Source organism: Mercenaria mercenaria, chromosome 6 (genome assembly GCF_021730395.1).
Source record: "Mercenaria mercenaria strain notata chromosome 6, MADL_Memer_1, whole genome shotgun sequence".
Classification (NCBI taxonomy): Eukaryota; Metazoa; Mollusca; class Bivalvia; order Venerida; family Veneridae; genus Mercenaria; species Mercenaria mercenaria.
The window spans coordinates 53,101,837-53,119,081 of record NC_069366.1 but is presented as its reverse complement, the minus strand read 5'-3'; the positions used below and the strand labels follow the sequence as shown (position 1 = coordinate 53,119,081).

The window sequence follows — 17,245 nt, the reverse complement described above, 5'->3', positions numbered from 1 at the left end:
TGGGTTCCCTACTATTTTTCGGATTGAGATTTAGGTATCTTTTAATTTATAAAAAATTGTTAAAATACATTTAAGATTTTTTAAATATGTTAAGGGGGGGCCGGCAAATAAGATATTTTTAAAAACCCGGGTTGGGGGGTTTTTATTTTTTTAGGTAAGTTTTTAAAAAAACTGAAAATATCGTAGTAAATTTTCACTTTAACAAAAGTTTTTTATAAAATGTTTTTGTCTTCCCAAAAGTTAAAATTGTTGTTAATTTTTTTTCATTTTGACTGCTATTTTTTGTACTATATTAAGCAAATAAAAAGACTTTTTTAATTTTTTGTTAGAAATTTTAAAAAGTTTTTAGGGCAGGGGAAAAACCCAAAAAAAAAAGAAATCGGCCGGGGCCCGGCCCCTCGGGGAAGGGGAAGTTCTTTTCAAACACTTAAAATAATGGGGAAAAAAAATAAGGGAAAAGATTTAAAAAGTGGTAAATAAAAATCAAACTTGTAAAAGAATTCGGGGACCAAAAATTTTAGCAAGGGACGGATTCTAAAGACAGTTGTTAAGATTTTTAGGGAAAAAATTTAGGAAGTTTTACATAAAAATTAAACCTTTTTAAATTTACTTTTTCGCCCATATATGTCGGTGTTATTTTTACGATTAAGGGTTTCAAAAAGAGGTAGTGATCCCTCTAAATTTTGGGAAAGCCCCTTATTGTTTTTTACAAAGGATTAGTTTTTTGGTATAATTCCCGGGGGGCGTTTTTTTTCTTTAAACCCGATTGTAAAAAGAATTTTTTTCGCATTTTAAGGGGATTAAGGGATTTTTGAAAAAGGAAGGGAAAAAAATTTAAAAAAAAAACCCTTTTATTTATAAAAAATGAATATGAAAAAAAAACTTTTTTCTTTTTTCTATTGGGGTTTCCTTTTTTTGTACGGATCTGAGATATTGGGTATCCATAGTATAAAGATTTTTGTTAAATTTAAACAAAAACAATTCAGCAACAAGCTATTTTTTTAAAAAAAAATTAAAATATTAAAAAATTTTGGAAATTTTTTTAACCCGGGCCCAAAAGTGCATATATTATACGTTCGGGGGTTGATATTAAAAATATTTTGGGCCAAAATTCGGGTTTCCTTTGTTTTCTGAGGGTAAATTTTGGTTTGAGGTCTAAAAAATCATTATAAGTATTGGGAAAAGGAAATTTAAAAAAATGTACATGGAAAATTTAAAAAGTTTTTCTTTTCTGTTGGGAAAACCCGCCAAAAGGGTTTTAATGGTTTTTTACCTTTGTTGGGAAAATATTAGTAAATTTATTGTTTTTTGATTACCCCCTTTATCGCTTTTAAAATTTAAAGGTTTTTGTCTTCTAAGGTTAACATTGTGGTTTTTTTTTTTCATTTTTGAATGCTTTTTTTTGTACTGTATTATGCAGAAAAGACTTTTTAAACTTTTGTGTTAGATTTTTTTAAAAATTTTTTTAGAAAAGGGGAAAAAACCCCAAAAAAAAAATCCCCAGACGGGCCAAGGTCGGGAGGGGATTTTTCTTTTCAGTCCCTTCATGATAAGGTGACCGTATCAGTTTATTAATAGAAAAAAGGGCGGCGCACCTTAGGTTGTGTTTAGGGGCAATTTTGCCTGAAATTAAAAATTTTTCTATATTTTTGCTATATGTCTTGAAATTTTGAAACCCCACTCCAAAAGCGTTTAGCAAACCGCCTTTCCCCCGCCGGCCCCAAAGCCCCGTTTTGGAGGGGATTTTTAAAAAGGGTTAGGGATTATGTGGCCCTTTGGGATTAAGTCGGATTTTTTTTTTTTTAAAAAGCCCCGCTGTTCCCTTGGGCCCCCCTTTCACCATTGCACCATTGCCCCAAAATCTGTGAAAAAGCCCCCGTTATATTTCTACCCTTTCATTTAGATTTTAAACGGACAAATGAGGGCCCAGCCCTGAGGAAAAAACCCGCATAGTACTTTTGCGACCACCATGGATTCGGACCAGCCTGCACATCCGCGGGTCTGGTCAGGATCCATGCTGTTCGCTTTCAAAGCCTATTGCAACTAGAGAAACCATAAGCGAACAGCATGGATCCTGACCAAACTGCGCGGATGCGCAGATTGGTCTGGATCGCTGCTGGTCGCAAACGCACTATGTTAGTTTTCTCATGGTGCGGCTCAAATAAAGTTTCATCATCCAACTCAGCTGAGATTGAAATTGTTTGTTTTGTGAACATTTTCCTCTCAGCTTGTTCGTGCGTTAAGCTAAAAAAAAACCTGGATTCTAGTATGTAAGCTTGGTACAGTGACAGCTGACCATTATGCTCGTAATTCTTTTAGGAAATAGAACTACAGTTATGGTTACTATAGAAATAAAAAGTGGATATAAAACCTATAGACTTGCGAACAAAATCTAGATTTTGCGATTTCTTAAACATTCATGAAACTTGGTATTGTGAGAGTGGACCATTAGCGGATTATTTTTCTATTTATATTTTGACCACAGCTGTGGTTACTATGGAATTAGAAAGAGGTAAAATCAGCAAGTTTTGAAGATCCTAGCATACTTTCTGAAGTATTAAATATTTTAATGTAAGTTGGCAGAAGTCTACATGGGGACTGTGCTTTTTTAAAAGTCTTCAAAAATTCCTAAAGAAACATATAGACATGACAAAGTACAATGCGAATGCTACAATAACTAAATGACATAAAATACGTAAGATAGCATGAAAATAAGATTATAAGGAACTATGAGTATTTAATGTTTAACAGCGGGTGTTAAGTGCTATGTGGCGGCCGTAAAAAGTCGCCCCGACTTCATCTCAGTGTTGTTATATTTTCTGGTCCTTCGGGATCATCGATTTCAACTCATTTAGATTTGAAAATTGAATACTGCTTAAGCCGGTGCTAGGGGGCGTGGGCAATGTTGCATTTTCAATTACTGCTCATGAACGGACTCGATCAAACCGAGTCTGCAAATTCACTGTTTGCATTGTTCTCGGTGCTTCCGAGGGATCTACTTTCCAGATTATATTTACAATTAATAAATCTTTGTGACTATCTGTCCCTCAACCTGTTTGCAACAGATTAGCAAAACATAGATTTAATTGATATTTGGTATGGTGATACAGTTCCATTAGGAAATTAATATCTCCACCGAATTCTGGGGAAAATATGGCGATTTTGGAAGAAAGAGAGGTAAGTCTTCATTTACAACAAGTAGGGGACGTTGTTTTATCTGTGCAGTACTTGAGTACCTTGTTTCATCGGTCTATTATATTTGGATATGGCATTCTTTGAAACAAAACTTTTGTACATTTAATAAAAGAACACAGCATTTTTAACAAAATTGAAACTTAGTGAGTTTGTAATCTTAAGCCCGCTGGCGGCAAGTGACTGCCTTTGCGACCAGTGCAGACCAAGATCATGCACTGTTCGCTATTCAGTCAGTAAATTTTCAGTGAACACCCCTTCAAATAATAAATGGTACTGCCCAAACTGAATGATGGACCAGTCCATTTTAGAAATTTAGCAGGGTAAAGGTTAAGCAGAACCTTTTTGTATGTTATTAAGACTGGCAAGACAAGTAGTTGATAGGTTCGAGTATTGCCAGCAATTTCCTCGGTAACTCAGTTTCACACCCAGAAATGATATGCGAGAATGGAGGAGGTACGTGCTGGGTAACCTTGAATTCTGCAGAGGTGACATTGTAACAACATGATGTTCCATCACTGGCAGTCTTTATACGCCAGAAGCCATCTTGTCCCCCAAAAGTCTCAGAACGTACATTTTCACTACATCCATCGTCCCGCTCAGCCTTCATATGGATGCATATTTCGCTTATGTCCTTCTTTGGAAAACCCTTTCTAAACTTAATTTTACGCGTAGCTAAGTCATATTCACCGATCACATGGAATTTCTCTGTTCCAGTGTATAATTCAGTTGCTTCTGTCGTACATCCAGTCGCCCCTGTCATACGCTCACTCTCATTTGACCCTGCTTTACATCTAGATGTCACCATACTCTCACTTTCAATTCTTTCTGTCGTAATTTCAGTAGTTCCAACCGTACTTCCACTTTCAGTTAGAGTTACAGCATTTTCAGGAGCCTCTTTCATAATTCCAAGTGTTTCAGGTGTAAGTTCGCTTGCCTCCGCCATGCTGTCCTTAACGACCACAAACAGTATACTCTTATCTGTGTCTACCGCACCGATATCATTTATCTTGTAATGTACCTTGTCTTCAGTTACGTTTTCTTCATCGCAATCATAAAACATTTCATTGCGTACTATAATACATGGCTGTTCTGAATCTTCAACGCATGAACTAAAGAACAATTCTAAATTGTCGTGATCATTTAGAATGAATGACATTAGTCTTTTGCTTTTTCTTGAAAGTTGTGAAAGTGTAAATAAACACAAAGTTTTCGAGCGTACACTTTCACTGACTACAGTGTCATGAAATTTGTCAATATCAAATTCAGTACTACTACAGATGTTTTCAAATAGCCGTGTCTCCTTGTTAAACATTTTTATAAATATTACATTTGAAAAAAGGTCTTCATATGACAAATATAGGTCTCCATTCAATACATTCAACGAACTATCGTATCCGTCAGAACTTATGGTTCCATATATTTCCTGTAACATTTCACAAGCACATTCTTTAGAAGCAGATGTAATCCCCGACCAAACGCAAGTTTCTAAATCAAAACTAAGCATTCCGGTTGGATCGTAAACTAGAAATACCTTATTTTCAAATAAGACAATGTCACACTCAAAATTTCCTTTTAGTAGCGTATAGCGAATATCAAAAGGTAGTGATTTTATCCAATCTCTATGTAAGGTGGTTAAGCGATACCATACTTTACACCTTGGTTCATAGACACAGACATCAAGCACCTGCATTTCTGATACATCGATATCGTCTTCAGATATATCATTATTGAATTTACCTGTGTCTACAGCACCAGGCTCATTCTCACTAGTCAAAGATTCGACATAGTCAACACCAACGATCCCCGGTATAGCTCTGATTGGACCAGACTTTGTAGGCGCACTTTTCCTACCCGAGACAGTTAGAAGGACTGTTTCATTCTCTTCTACGTTTACTCTACCAGCCTTGGTTATCATATTGTTTATTGTTATTTCAAGATGCCTGAGCAGCTCGTATTCCTCTTCGTTGCATTTTAAAGCGTTCTTCAAATCAACTAAAATTTTCCCGACTGATTGAACTTGAACACTTACATGCAGCGGAGCCTGTAACAGTGCTCCATCAATGTATCGTAATACTTTCAAACCTGTTGTTACGTGGTCTTTTGACAATCCCCTGCAAACCCACTGCGAGATGAACTTCAGTAAAGAGAAACATTCACAAAACGTCAAAAATCCCCTCTCACACAGATCTGCAAGAACAGCTGGAGAAATGTCAAGAGTACTTTCTTGATGAAGAATATAATCGTGGAACCTTGCTTTTAAAAGTCTACCAGAGGCTGTTTCCGCTTCTGTCAGATTATATGATTTGCTTAAAATGAAATAACTCAGACATGTCTCAACTGTTAATGTATCGTTTATATAGTTTCCACACTTTTTCAGTAGTGTATGGAACTGAAAGTAAGAAGACAACTTTAATAAATCTTCAATATTGTTTGGCTCGATAGCAATGTCGCCACTGGAGAAGAAAGCAACAACATTTTTTAAAATATCAGCACTGCTGACAACTTCTGATATATCTACTTTTTTCTTCGTGGAATCTGCAAAGTCGCCTTCAAACAATGCTTTGAAATAATCGCTACCTTGTATTAGTTTTTCTCTATTTACTTTCACTGATGTTTCTCCAACTGTAATCACGATGTTTTCGTTCTCTTCATCACTTTCAGTTTTGTTATCACTAGTGTACTCTTTGAAGACTTTTGCGCTATAGTCTTCAGTCATCGTAAATTCAAATTTAGTCGTATGGCTCTTCTGGCTTCTTTTTATTTCTACGAAGAAAAGAAAGGATGCAGGCCAGTTCCTGCAAATGATAAAGATTTTTTTTAAATATTGTCGTGTCTTGACAGTGCTGTACGTTTGAAAATACTGGAAAATGCAAAATCTGCCATTATAATACCTCACATAAAGAATAAAGTATATTTCTAATCATATTCGTCACTTACATACCGCAGAAAATAAGAATACATAGAATAGACATACATTCGCACATACTTGAAAGTGTCTTTTCAAAGTGAAAATTGACTAAACAATGAGCCACCATACTGTATCGCATAATCGCATACGTCTCATAAGGTTCCCATATATTCATAAATTGAAGGGGTTTGAAAGCATTTAATAGAGAGTTTGAGATTTCAACCTTCGCCTTCCCCTTCAACGTCTCTTGCGAAGTTAACGTATGAAGTTGAAGTTCGATTAAGATTCCTTGAGATTTCAAACTTTAGAATGAACCTTACTTCTTTTAATCCGCCCATTCAATTTATCTGTAATTATGATCGTGTTTTTCGTGCATATTGATACCAATTTTCCGAAATCCGAAATGGCAGGAATTTTACAAGTGGTTTTAAAAATGAAAAAATAAAAACATTTCAATTAATATAATCATCGCATGGATATTATATTAGAGCGATTACCAAAAAAAAAAAAGATTACCAAAAAAAAAAAAAAAAAAAAAAACCCAGACAAACAAACAAACAAAAATAAATAAATAAATGAATAAATAAAACGATAAAACAATTCGAACAATGTAAAAACTCGTTTGTGTTGCTCCAAACATTAAGGTTTTATATAAAATTATGTCAGTATAGTCAGTATACAATGCACGATTGTAAATCATACATGAGAGGAAATAAAAATGATTATTACATACCTAAAATTATTTTCCATTGGGTTTCAATGGACCGCGATCGTGCAATATTTTTCCATATCATGACGTTGAACGCTTTCATATCGGACTAGTCGCAATCCGTGACTCTATTTACCTCCCCTGACGGTCCGTCCATTGCGGGATCTCGTTTCTTTAGATTTTTGTTGCTATTGCGTGTTTGTTTAATTTGTAATTTATGCAACATTTTGTTTACTTTTACACTTTGATTAATCTGACCTATTAGATACTGGCACGTAGTAATTTATCAGACTGAAATGAGTTGGACTAATATAGGACGTGGAGTGTTTTCTTAAGTTGTAATGGAAAGAATCGCGTGACGTCCGTGGCGTCCGAGCGCACGTTGCGACAACAAGTTGACGTCATTTTCGCGGAAAATATTAATGCGCGTCAGTTTGATTTGTTTATTGCGTTTTCGGATAATTTTTTTCCGTTTTTTTTCCTGTCTTTCGTGACAGAACGATAATTTAGATATGAGTTAATCATTTGATAGTGGATATGTAATAAAAAGGTTATCATCGTTCTTTCGCGGACAATATTGCGCTCCTAAAGTCGCGCAATATTACCGCTTTGGAACTCGTGCATATATCCACATACAAAGTTAATAATCTATAATGATCATATCGACGTGATAATGACACTATGTATGACTCTGTATAATGCTAAACTCTCAGACAGCACAATATGATTTTAATATAATACTATTTTATAAGTAAAGCATCTGCGGATCCAGGAATTTTGGTTAGAGGGACACCAACATTAAAGAGGGGATCACCCATTTCAGGGAGAGGGTGGGGAAGGGGGAGGGGGGTAGGGGTAGGGTAGGGTCACACCGAGTTTCAAGACCGACTTTCTTTGTAAAATGTAAGAATCAAAGGGGGAATTAACCCACAATTTTCTTCTGCCAGGCTCTGGTTCCGTGCATTTCAAGAATGGAGTTATCCCATACGGCTAACAGGAAACGTCTCTCATCATGATATCATAGATCTGAAATTGTCTGATGCTTCAGAAGAATTTTCCGTCTTACTAGTACCATTTTATGTTTATAATTAAAACGCAATTGTCGTATTAAGTGTCCGACAGAAACAGATTGGTTTTATTTGGATGTGAAAATAAAATATTCCACCAAATGATAATCGCGCGTAATTATTTATTTTTCAAGTAAAATGACTGTCATGCCATGTGTCTCCATCAAGATTTCAGTCTTTGATACCGAGTATGTGGACAGAGTAGATGTAAAAAGAATGAAGTTTCGACTTTCGTGATATCACATATTCGGACGTTCAGAACTTCACTTCATACGACAAAAAGGCCCATCTGGTATAATCGATACCGCCTGGGGACACAAATATGCCGTAGAAGTTAAAGTTTGAACAAAATCTCAAAGTTTCTCAAAATCAGTTGATAACTTCATACTTCCAGGTTCAATTCAATGTATTTAGTTAAAATCCTTAGCCATACAAAACTTCATTATTCTTATACCTATTGATAGTGTTTCGCATCAAATTTAGTCTAATTATATATATGGATAATCAAATAACTTAATAAGCAGAAATCCTGAAACTAAGCTTTTTATTTCGCATAGTAATAAAGAGAAGTCCTAGGCTTACGTGATATTACATGGAAAACTTTAGTAGCAACGTGTGATATAAATAAACTACACGCATATCGGTGATGTTTTACCCAAAATATATATGAGAGACGTTGAAGGGGAAGGCGAAGTTTGAAATCTCAAACTCTCTAATGTCTTAGGTTAACGTACTTCATGAAAGAGAGTGCAGAAACAATAGGTAAAGATGAACAAAAAGCCTACCTTTACTTTGAATCCACTGTTGTGCTGCCGACGTTTTTCGTCAGAAAAATAATTAATACATGCAAGAGTAAGAGCAAAAACGCGAACGTACCACCCTGCTTATGGTTATAGTGATAAACTTTATCAAAACACTGATTAGAAGATGTATAAATACACTCAGTTGAAAAGTCAGAACAAGGTAAATAATTTTATTTTATTTTAAGTCTCAAAACTTTGTGAAGTCGGATTTATATCTGTGGAAGAAATGCGAAAAGGATATAGTTTTGTAGTTTCTCTTGTACTTATTTCAAACGCTGCAAAATTATGGATCTAAAACTTTCGTTGCCGCAGTTCTTACTATATAACATGCTTCTGAACGCAGACTTAGTTGCTCTTTTTGTGTAACTGGTGTACAAAGAGGTTTCGAACAGCGATTAACATTTTTGTCATTAAGTATAGCAGAATAACTGTATCACGTATACGTCACCAAACATATCTATATCATTTCACTGATCAAGTAAAGATACGACTGATATAAATTTACGCATTAACCTAAGTGTTCAAACACAGATAATGTTACAACTTCACCTCTTGTACTTTTTTTTTTCAGAAATAAAATGATATTACTCCTTGGACCAGTGTCAAAATCTAATAAATTAACACTTGTATTTACCGTTGTCTTTGTCTAATTACTAATCATAACCAGTATTAGAAACGGCAATGAAAACCCTCTGTCCTGTCCTTACAAAGACAATATTAACGACTTTTATTTGGAGACAAGTCTCAAAAACACCAGCATTTTATTGCTTTTTGAGCTGATTTTTTAAATTTACCAGTAGCAAAATTGGGTTCTGTGACTCATCTAACCTAAATGATTTGCCCATATCGCTTCGCAATAGTACTGGTGGTGTGGTGGTGTAGATAGTACGCAGGGGGGCAGACTAAGCTTTAAATCTACCGTATACGGTATAGTAAACTTTTTCAGTTGATATATAGACGGTTGATACACTATCTATAAGTTTTTCACTGCATGTATAGTCGTTAAAAAGATCGTAAATAAAGTGTTTTATCAAACTGTGTAATCAATATATATCAACAGGGAAATAGACATCTTAGTAAGTTCACTCTGTAAGTGTTTGTTTGTGTATTTGCTTGAAGCTCCACATATTTTACATTCTTCTCTAGCATATTCCTTGATGCATTAAAGTAATGCCTTTTTACACATACATATACATGAGCGGTGATTGCTGTACTATTAAGATTGTGATAGGTAACTGGTCAATTCGACACTATGTTAGTTCGGCCAACTCATTTGGCGACATAGTAAGTCATATCGGTCCAAAATTATCCAGTTACTAACAATGTATGGATTTGTAATATGTAAAATGAATTCTCCCTTCGGGGACAGGTAACTAATCGTTTCGTTACCAGATTGTTTCGGCAACAATATGTCATTTCGGACCAAATAATGACTTTAAAAGAATTCTGCCTCCAGTATTAGGCATGTTGTCATTTCGGAGCAAGTTTTTCCAGTCTATCAGTTTCGTTCTTAGTCACTCTGTTTGGTCACTGATTAAGCATGTAGTTATTTAATGAAAACTAATTCTGTCATCTGTGATATACGACTGGTCGTGTCGGCTCCAGGTTCTTTCAGTCTATTCATATTAATCGCGGTAAGTCTAGTCGGCTTATGTTGTTGAAGCACCAACTGCACATGGAGTTGTAATAGGAAGGTGCGACTTCTGCCTCACGTTAAAGTAACTGGTAATTTCGGCATCAGGTAATTTTTATCCTTTTATTGCAATATTTATATTAATGTTTTTAATTTACTCCTGTGTCTGTAGCATAAGACATTTTATGAAATTTTAGATTAACCGAGTTTGACAATGTTCGAGTTGATGGATATTGCCAATCGTTTCATAGTGATAGCAAGCGCCTGGTTATTTTCAGTTACACATATTCTTCTTACAAAGATTATTCAAATAATGAAAATTTTCTTTTGTTAATGTAACAGTAACAGTTACTTCTAACTTTGGTTCATATTTCATGATTTTTGGTTATTTTGTCTATTTCTACGATTAAGAAAGACTTTAATTCCTTGCATCAAAGCATAAATTTGATGTTACTGTAATAAGCTGACACACATCCTACTGCCTTATTCCAATTTCTTTTACGTGTCTAAAATATTCTAAACTTGTTACAAATTATCTAACAATGGCCGTCATTGCTGTCAAGTACAGAGACCATCAAGGTCTTATTAATTACATGTTTACATATATATAACTATGGAACGCCAGAGCTGTCTTATGTTAGATGAATGTAATATTTAGAGTACTATCTTCGCAAGATTCCTTATGTCTTGTTAATTACTAACATAACACAAGTTAAAGCATAGCAAAAGTTCCTTCTAGGGCACATCTATATAAATATATAACGATCATCTTGTAAAAGTTTGGTTGCTACATTCCGTATCCCTCCGTTTAAGCGCCCTTGGGGGCGTTACATTTTGCACCGAGGATGCGTTTAATTTTGTACAAAAATACAAAATAACTAAAATTTTGAAAAAGAACTACAGTCAAACCTGTGAACAAAGACCACTCTTCGGAACAAGCAAAAGTGGTCTTTGTTCACAGGTGGTCTTTATTCGGGGGAGGGGGGGGGGTCACTTCTCAGTTAGCCATTATCATGCTGATAAAAAGTATCTTTACAGCTTCTTGCATTCTTTATGTTCTATGTATTAGTTCGGCCGGTGTAAACTTGCAAATTTTCAATAAAGCAGTAATTATTATGTTTGCTATAAGCCCAAAATCGTAAAAATTCGGCGGATTTCAAATATTTTCAAGCCGGAACGGTCCAGCTTGGTCGTTATTGAGGGGCAAATATGACCCTTTGGAATCAATTTGGTAAAGGAAACACTGGCTATACACATTGACCCGGTCAGTCAATGTAGTGTACCATTCGATGCGTGAATTTGAATTGTTAACATTCTAGAGGTCATAGTTGTGATCCAGTCTTTATGAAACTTAGTCCGAATGTTTATATGTAAGTTTTGAAACTGGGTTATGTTGGGTAAAAGCTAGGTCAGTAGGTTACTAATCTAATAGATAAAAGGATTTTAGCACTCTAAAATCCAAAGTTTATGTTTGAATCTCCCGAGATTTGGTCAGAATGTTTTTCTTTATAACCTCTAGGTCAAGTATGAATCTGGATCATGTTGGGTCAAAAAACTAGGTTACCCGGTAAAGTCAAAAGAAAAGCTTGTTAACCTTCATGAAAGTAGATCAGAATGTCTATCTTGGTGATCCCTAAGACAAGTTCGAATCTGGGTCATGTGGGGTCAAAAACTAGATCACGTGCTCAAATCTTATGAAAAGCTTGTTAACACTCTAGAGGCCAGATTTATGATCAAATCTTCAAGAGACTTGATCAGAATGTTCATGTTGATAAACTCTTCACCCTGTTCGAATCTGGGTCATGTAGGGTCTAAACCTAGGTAAATCGTTCAAATCAAAGGAAAAGCCTATTCACTCTCCAGAGGTTGTAGACCCAATTACTCAGGTGAGCGATGGCCCATTTGTTCCTTATACTTTGTGATATATGACAACTTTTGAGAGTGCTATTCGCATAGTGAGAAGCGTCGTATTAAAATGTATAAAGATAATTATGTCAATTTCAAATATAAAACGTGTAAATTATCACTTTGTTAAAGAAAAGGGAATATCTTATACAGAGTTGTCATTCTTCCACTTCCGGTTCAGAATAACAAGGTGTTCTGTGATTAGTAATAAAAGTAAGCCTATAGGCCTTGACCTCAGGTTCATAAACTTGGATATACAGTTATTATACACCTCATTGTCGTACTATAATGGATGAATATGGTTTCTTCAAAGGAAATGCACTCAGAAAAAGCATCATGGTTTAGAATGTGGCATTTGGGCATGTTCAACTTATATGATTTCGGCATGTTTAAAGCATGTATACATGTAGATGTAACAGAATAATATTAGAAATTACTAATAAACCGGGATTAATATTTCATGTTCTCATTCTTCAACATTAACTAAATGATCAAATGAGGCATTTTATTTCGGAAACTACAAAATTGTCAACTAAAGTCACATTGCTGTTCAGAGTTACCCGGGCTAACAAAAAGACATGAGGCCGAATACTTTCAAATGACATTTTATTGATTCAAATTTCAGTCAAATATGTAGAAATGGCAAGCTTATCTTAACGAATTAATATATGTATAATATGTATAATTATAATTCAGCTTACACAAAACCAAAAGGGTCGGGCCTCAAGTTTTGTCAATGTTAAGGCGCTTTTCTGTGGTACAACATGCATGTTACATCCGATTTTTAGGTGTATTTTGACCTGTCTTTACCTGGTAATGAGTTTTGTGTGGACTTATATATATATATATTTTTTTTTAGTATAAATAACTTATATGATACCTTTTTTATAATTGGCCAAAAAATGCTATATGAAAACAACTATAGGGTTTTATGTATACAAATTTTAATCCAAGTGTTTTGTTTATAACATACTGTATATGAAATAGAACTACAGTTATGGTTACTTTAGAAATAAAAAGTGGATATAAAACCTATAGACTTGCGCACAAAATCTAGATTTTGCGATTTCTTAAACATTCATGAAACTTGATATTGTGAGAGTGGACCATTAGCGGATTATTTTTCTAATTATATTTTGACCGCAGCTGTGGTTACTATAAAATTAGAAAGAGGTAAAATCAGCAAGTATTGAAGATCCTAGCATGCTTTCTGAAGCATTTAATATTTTAATGTAAGTTGGCAGAAGTCTACATGGGGATTGTGCTTTTTTAAAAGTCTTCAAAAATTCCTTAAGAAACATATAGACATGACAAAGTACAATGCGAATGCTACAATAACTAAATGATATAAAATACGTAAGATAGCATGAAAATAAGATTATAAGGAACTATGAGAATTTAATGTTTAACAGCGGGTGTTAAGTGCTATGTGGCGGCCGTAAAATGTCGCCCCGACTTCATCTCAGTGTTGTTATATTTTCTGGTCCTTCGGTATCATCGATTTCAACTCATTTAGATTTGAAAATTGAATACTGCTTAAGCCGGTGCTAGGAGGCGTGGGCAGTGTTGCATTTTCCTTTACTGCTCATGAACGGACTCAATCAAACCGAGTCTGCAAATTCACTGTTTGCATTGTTCTCAGTGCTTCCGAGGGATCTACTTTCCAGATTATATTTACAATTAATCAATCTTTGTGACTAGAAACCATATGCTTATCTGTCCCTAAATCTGTTTGCAACATATTAGCAAATCATATATTTAAGTGATATTTGGTATGATGACACAGTTCCATTAGGAAATTAATCTCCACCGAATTCTGGGGAAAATATGGTGATTTCGGAAGAAAGAGATGTAAGTCTTCATTTACAGCAAGTAGGGGACGTTATTTAATCTTTGCAGTATTTGAGCACCTTGCTTCATCGCTCTGTTATATGGGGTTGTGCACTCTTTGAAACAACACATTTGATAAAAGAACACAGCACTTTTAACAAAATTGAAACTGTGAGTTTTAAAGCAGAATATTTCTGTATGTTTTAAGACTCTTCTGACAAGTAGTTGATAGGTTCCAGTATTGCCAGCAATTTCCTTGGTAACTCAGTTTCACACCCAGCAATGATATGCGAGAATGGAGGTGGTACGTGCTGGGTAATCTTGAATTCTTCAGAGGTGACATTATAACAACATGATCTTCCATCACTGGTAGTCTTTATACGCCAGAAGCCATCTTGCCTCCCAAAAGTCTCAGAACGTACATTTTCACTGCATCCATCGTCCCGCTCAGCCTTCATATGGATGCATATTTCGCTTATGTCCTTCTTTGGAAAACCATTTCTAAACTTAATTTTACGCGTATCTAAGTCATATTCTCCGATCACATGGAATGTCTCTGTTCCAGTGTATAATTCAGTTGCTTCTGTCGTACATCCAGTCGCCCCTATCATAGGCTCACTCTCATTTGACCCTGCTTTACATCTAGGTGTCACCATACTCTCACTTTCAATTCTTTCTGTCGTAATTTCAGTAGTTCCAACCGTACTTCCACTTTCAGTTACAGTTACAGTATTTTCAGGAGCCCCTTTCATAATTCCATGTGTTTCAGGTGTAAGTTCGCTTGCCTCCGCCATGCTGTCCTTAACGACCACAAACAGTATAGTCTTATCTGTGTCTACCGCGCCGATATCATTTATCTTGTAATGAACCCTGTCTTCAGTTATGTGTTCTTCATCGCTTTCATAAAACATTTCATTGCGTACTATAATACGTGGCTGTTGTGGATCTTCAACGCACGAACTAAAGAACATTTCTAAATTGTCGTGATCATTTAGAATGAATGACATTAGTCCTTTGCTTTTTCTTGAAAGTTGTGAAAGTGTAAATAAACACAAATTTTTCGTGCGTACCCTTTCACTGACTACAGTGTCATGAAATATGTCAATATCAAATTCAGTAGTACAGATGTTTTCAAATAGCCGTGTCTCCTTGTTAAACATTTTGATAAATACTATACCCCCATTGGAGAAAGGGTCTTCATATGACAAATATAGGTCTCCATTCAATACATTCAAGGAACTACCGTATCCGTCAGAACTTATGGTTCCATATATCTCCTGTAACATTTCACAAGCAGATTCTTTAGAAGCAGATGTAATCCCCGACCAAACGCAAGTTTCTAAATCAAAACTAAGCATTCCGGCTGAATCGTCAACTAGAAATACCTTATTTTCAAATAAGACAATGTCACACTCAAAAGCTCCTTTTAGCAGCGTACTGTGAATATCAGAAGGTAGTGATTTTATCCAATCTCTATGTAAGGTTGTTAAGCGATACCATACTTTACACCTTGGTTCATAGACACAGACATCAAGCACCTGCATTTCTGATACATCGAGGTCGTCTTCAGAAATATCAACATTGAATTTACCTGTGTCTACAGCACCAGGCTCATTCTCACCAGTCAAAGATTCGACATAGTCAACACCAACGATCCACGGTATAGCTATGCTTGGACCAGACTTTGTAGGCGCACTTTTCCTACCCGAGACAGTTAGAAGGACTGTTTCATTCTCTTCTACGTTTACTCTACCAGCCTTGATTATTATATTGTTTATTGTTATTTCGAGATGTCTAAGCAGCTCGGATACCTCTTCGTTGCATTTTGAAGCGTTCTCCAGATCAACTAAAATTTTCCCAACAAACTGAACTTGAACACTTACATGCAGCGGAGCCTGTAACAGTGCTCCATCAATGTATCTCAATACTTTCAAACCTGTTGTTACATGGTCTTTTGACAATCCCCTGCAAACCCATTGTGAAATGAACTTCAGTAAAGAGAAACACTCACAAGACTTCAAAAATCCGCTATCGCATAAATCTGCAAGAACAGCTGGAGAAATGTCAAGGGTACTTTCTTGATGAAGAATATAATCGTGGAACCTTGCTCGTAAAAGTCTACTAGAGGCTGTTTCCGCTTCTATCAGATTATATGCTTTGCTTAAAATGAAATAACTCAGACATGTCTCAACTGTTAATGTATCATTTATATAGTTTCCACACTTTTTTAGTAGTGTATGGAACTGAAAGTAAGAAGACAACTTTAATAAATCTTCAATATTGTTTGGCTCGATAGCAGTGTCGCCACTGGATAAGAAAGCAACAACATTTTTTAAAATATCAGCACTGTTGACCACTTCTGATATATCTACTTCTTTCTTCGTGGAATCTGCAAAGTCACCTTCAAACAATGCTTTGAAATAATCGCTACCTTGTATTAGTTGTTCTCTATTTACTTTCACTGATGTTTCTCCAACTGTAATCACGATGTTTTCGTTCTCTTCATCACTTTCAGTTTTATCATCACTGGTGTTCTCTTTCAAGACTTTTGCGCTATAGTCTTCAGTCATCGTAAGTTCAAATTTAGTCGTAAGGCTCTTCTAGCTTGATAGCAGGCCAGTTCCTGCAGAAGATAAAGATTTTTCTACATATTGTCCTGTCTTGACGGTGTTGTACTTTTGAAAATATTAGCAAATGCAAAATGTGCCATTATAATACCTCAACTAATGAATAAAGTATATTTCTAATCATATTCGTCACTTTTTCGGAGAAAATATTGGACACATAGAGTAGACATACATTCGCACATACTTGAAAGTGTCTTTTTTAAAGTAAAAATTGATTAAACAATGAGCCACTATGGCACGCGAATTGCACATTAAATGCAAGAACCTACGTTCTCAGGTTGTCACCATATTGTATCGCATAATCGCATACGCCTCATAAGTTTCCCATATATTCATAAATTGAAGGGGTTTGAAAGCATTCAATGCCTTAATTTAACGTACTTAATAAAAGAGAGAGCAGAAACAATAGGTAAAGATGAACAAAAAGCCTACCTTTACTTTGAATCAGAAAAAAATAATCAATACACGTGCATGCAAGAGTAAGGGCAAAATAGCTGATTATAGTTATAGTGATAAACTTTATCAAAACCTGATTAGAAGATGTATAGATACACTTAGTTGGAAAGTC

General features: G+C 35.3%; 1 protein-coding gene across 1 annotated transcript; it reads right to left on the bottom strand.

Annotated features, from left to right (window-relative positions):
• Window positions 1–2,394: 2,394 nt before the first annotated feature.
• LOC123548874 (uncharacterized) lies at window positions 2,395–8,758 on the bottom strand. Its single transcript, XM_045336486.2, has 2 exons — window positions 8,665–8,758; window positions 2,395–5,990 (listed from the first exon to the last, which is right to left on the bottom strand). The coding sequence occupies exon 2, from the start codon at window positions 5,909–5,911 to the stop codon at window positions 3,548–3,550; it is 2,364 nt and encodes a 787-aa protein (XP_045192421.2). The 5' UTR covers window positions 5,912–5,990; window positions 8,665–8,758; the 3' UTR covers window positions 2,395–3,547.
• Window positions 8,759–17,245: the final 8,487 nt, after the last annotated feature.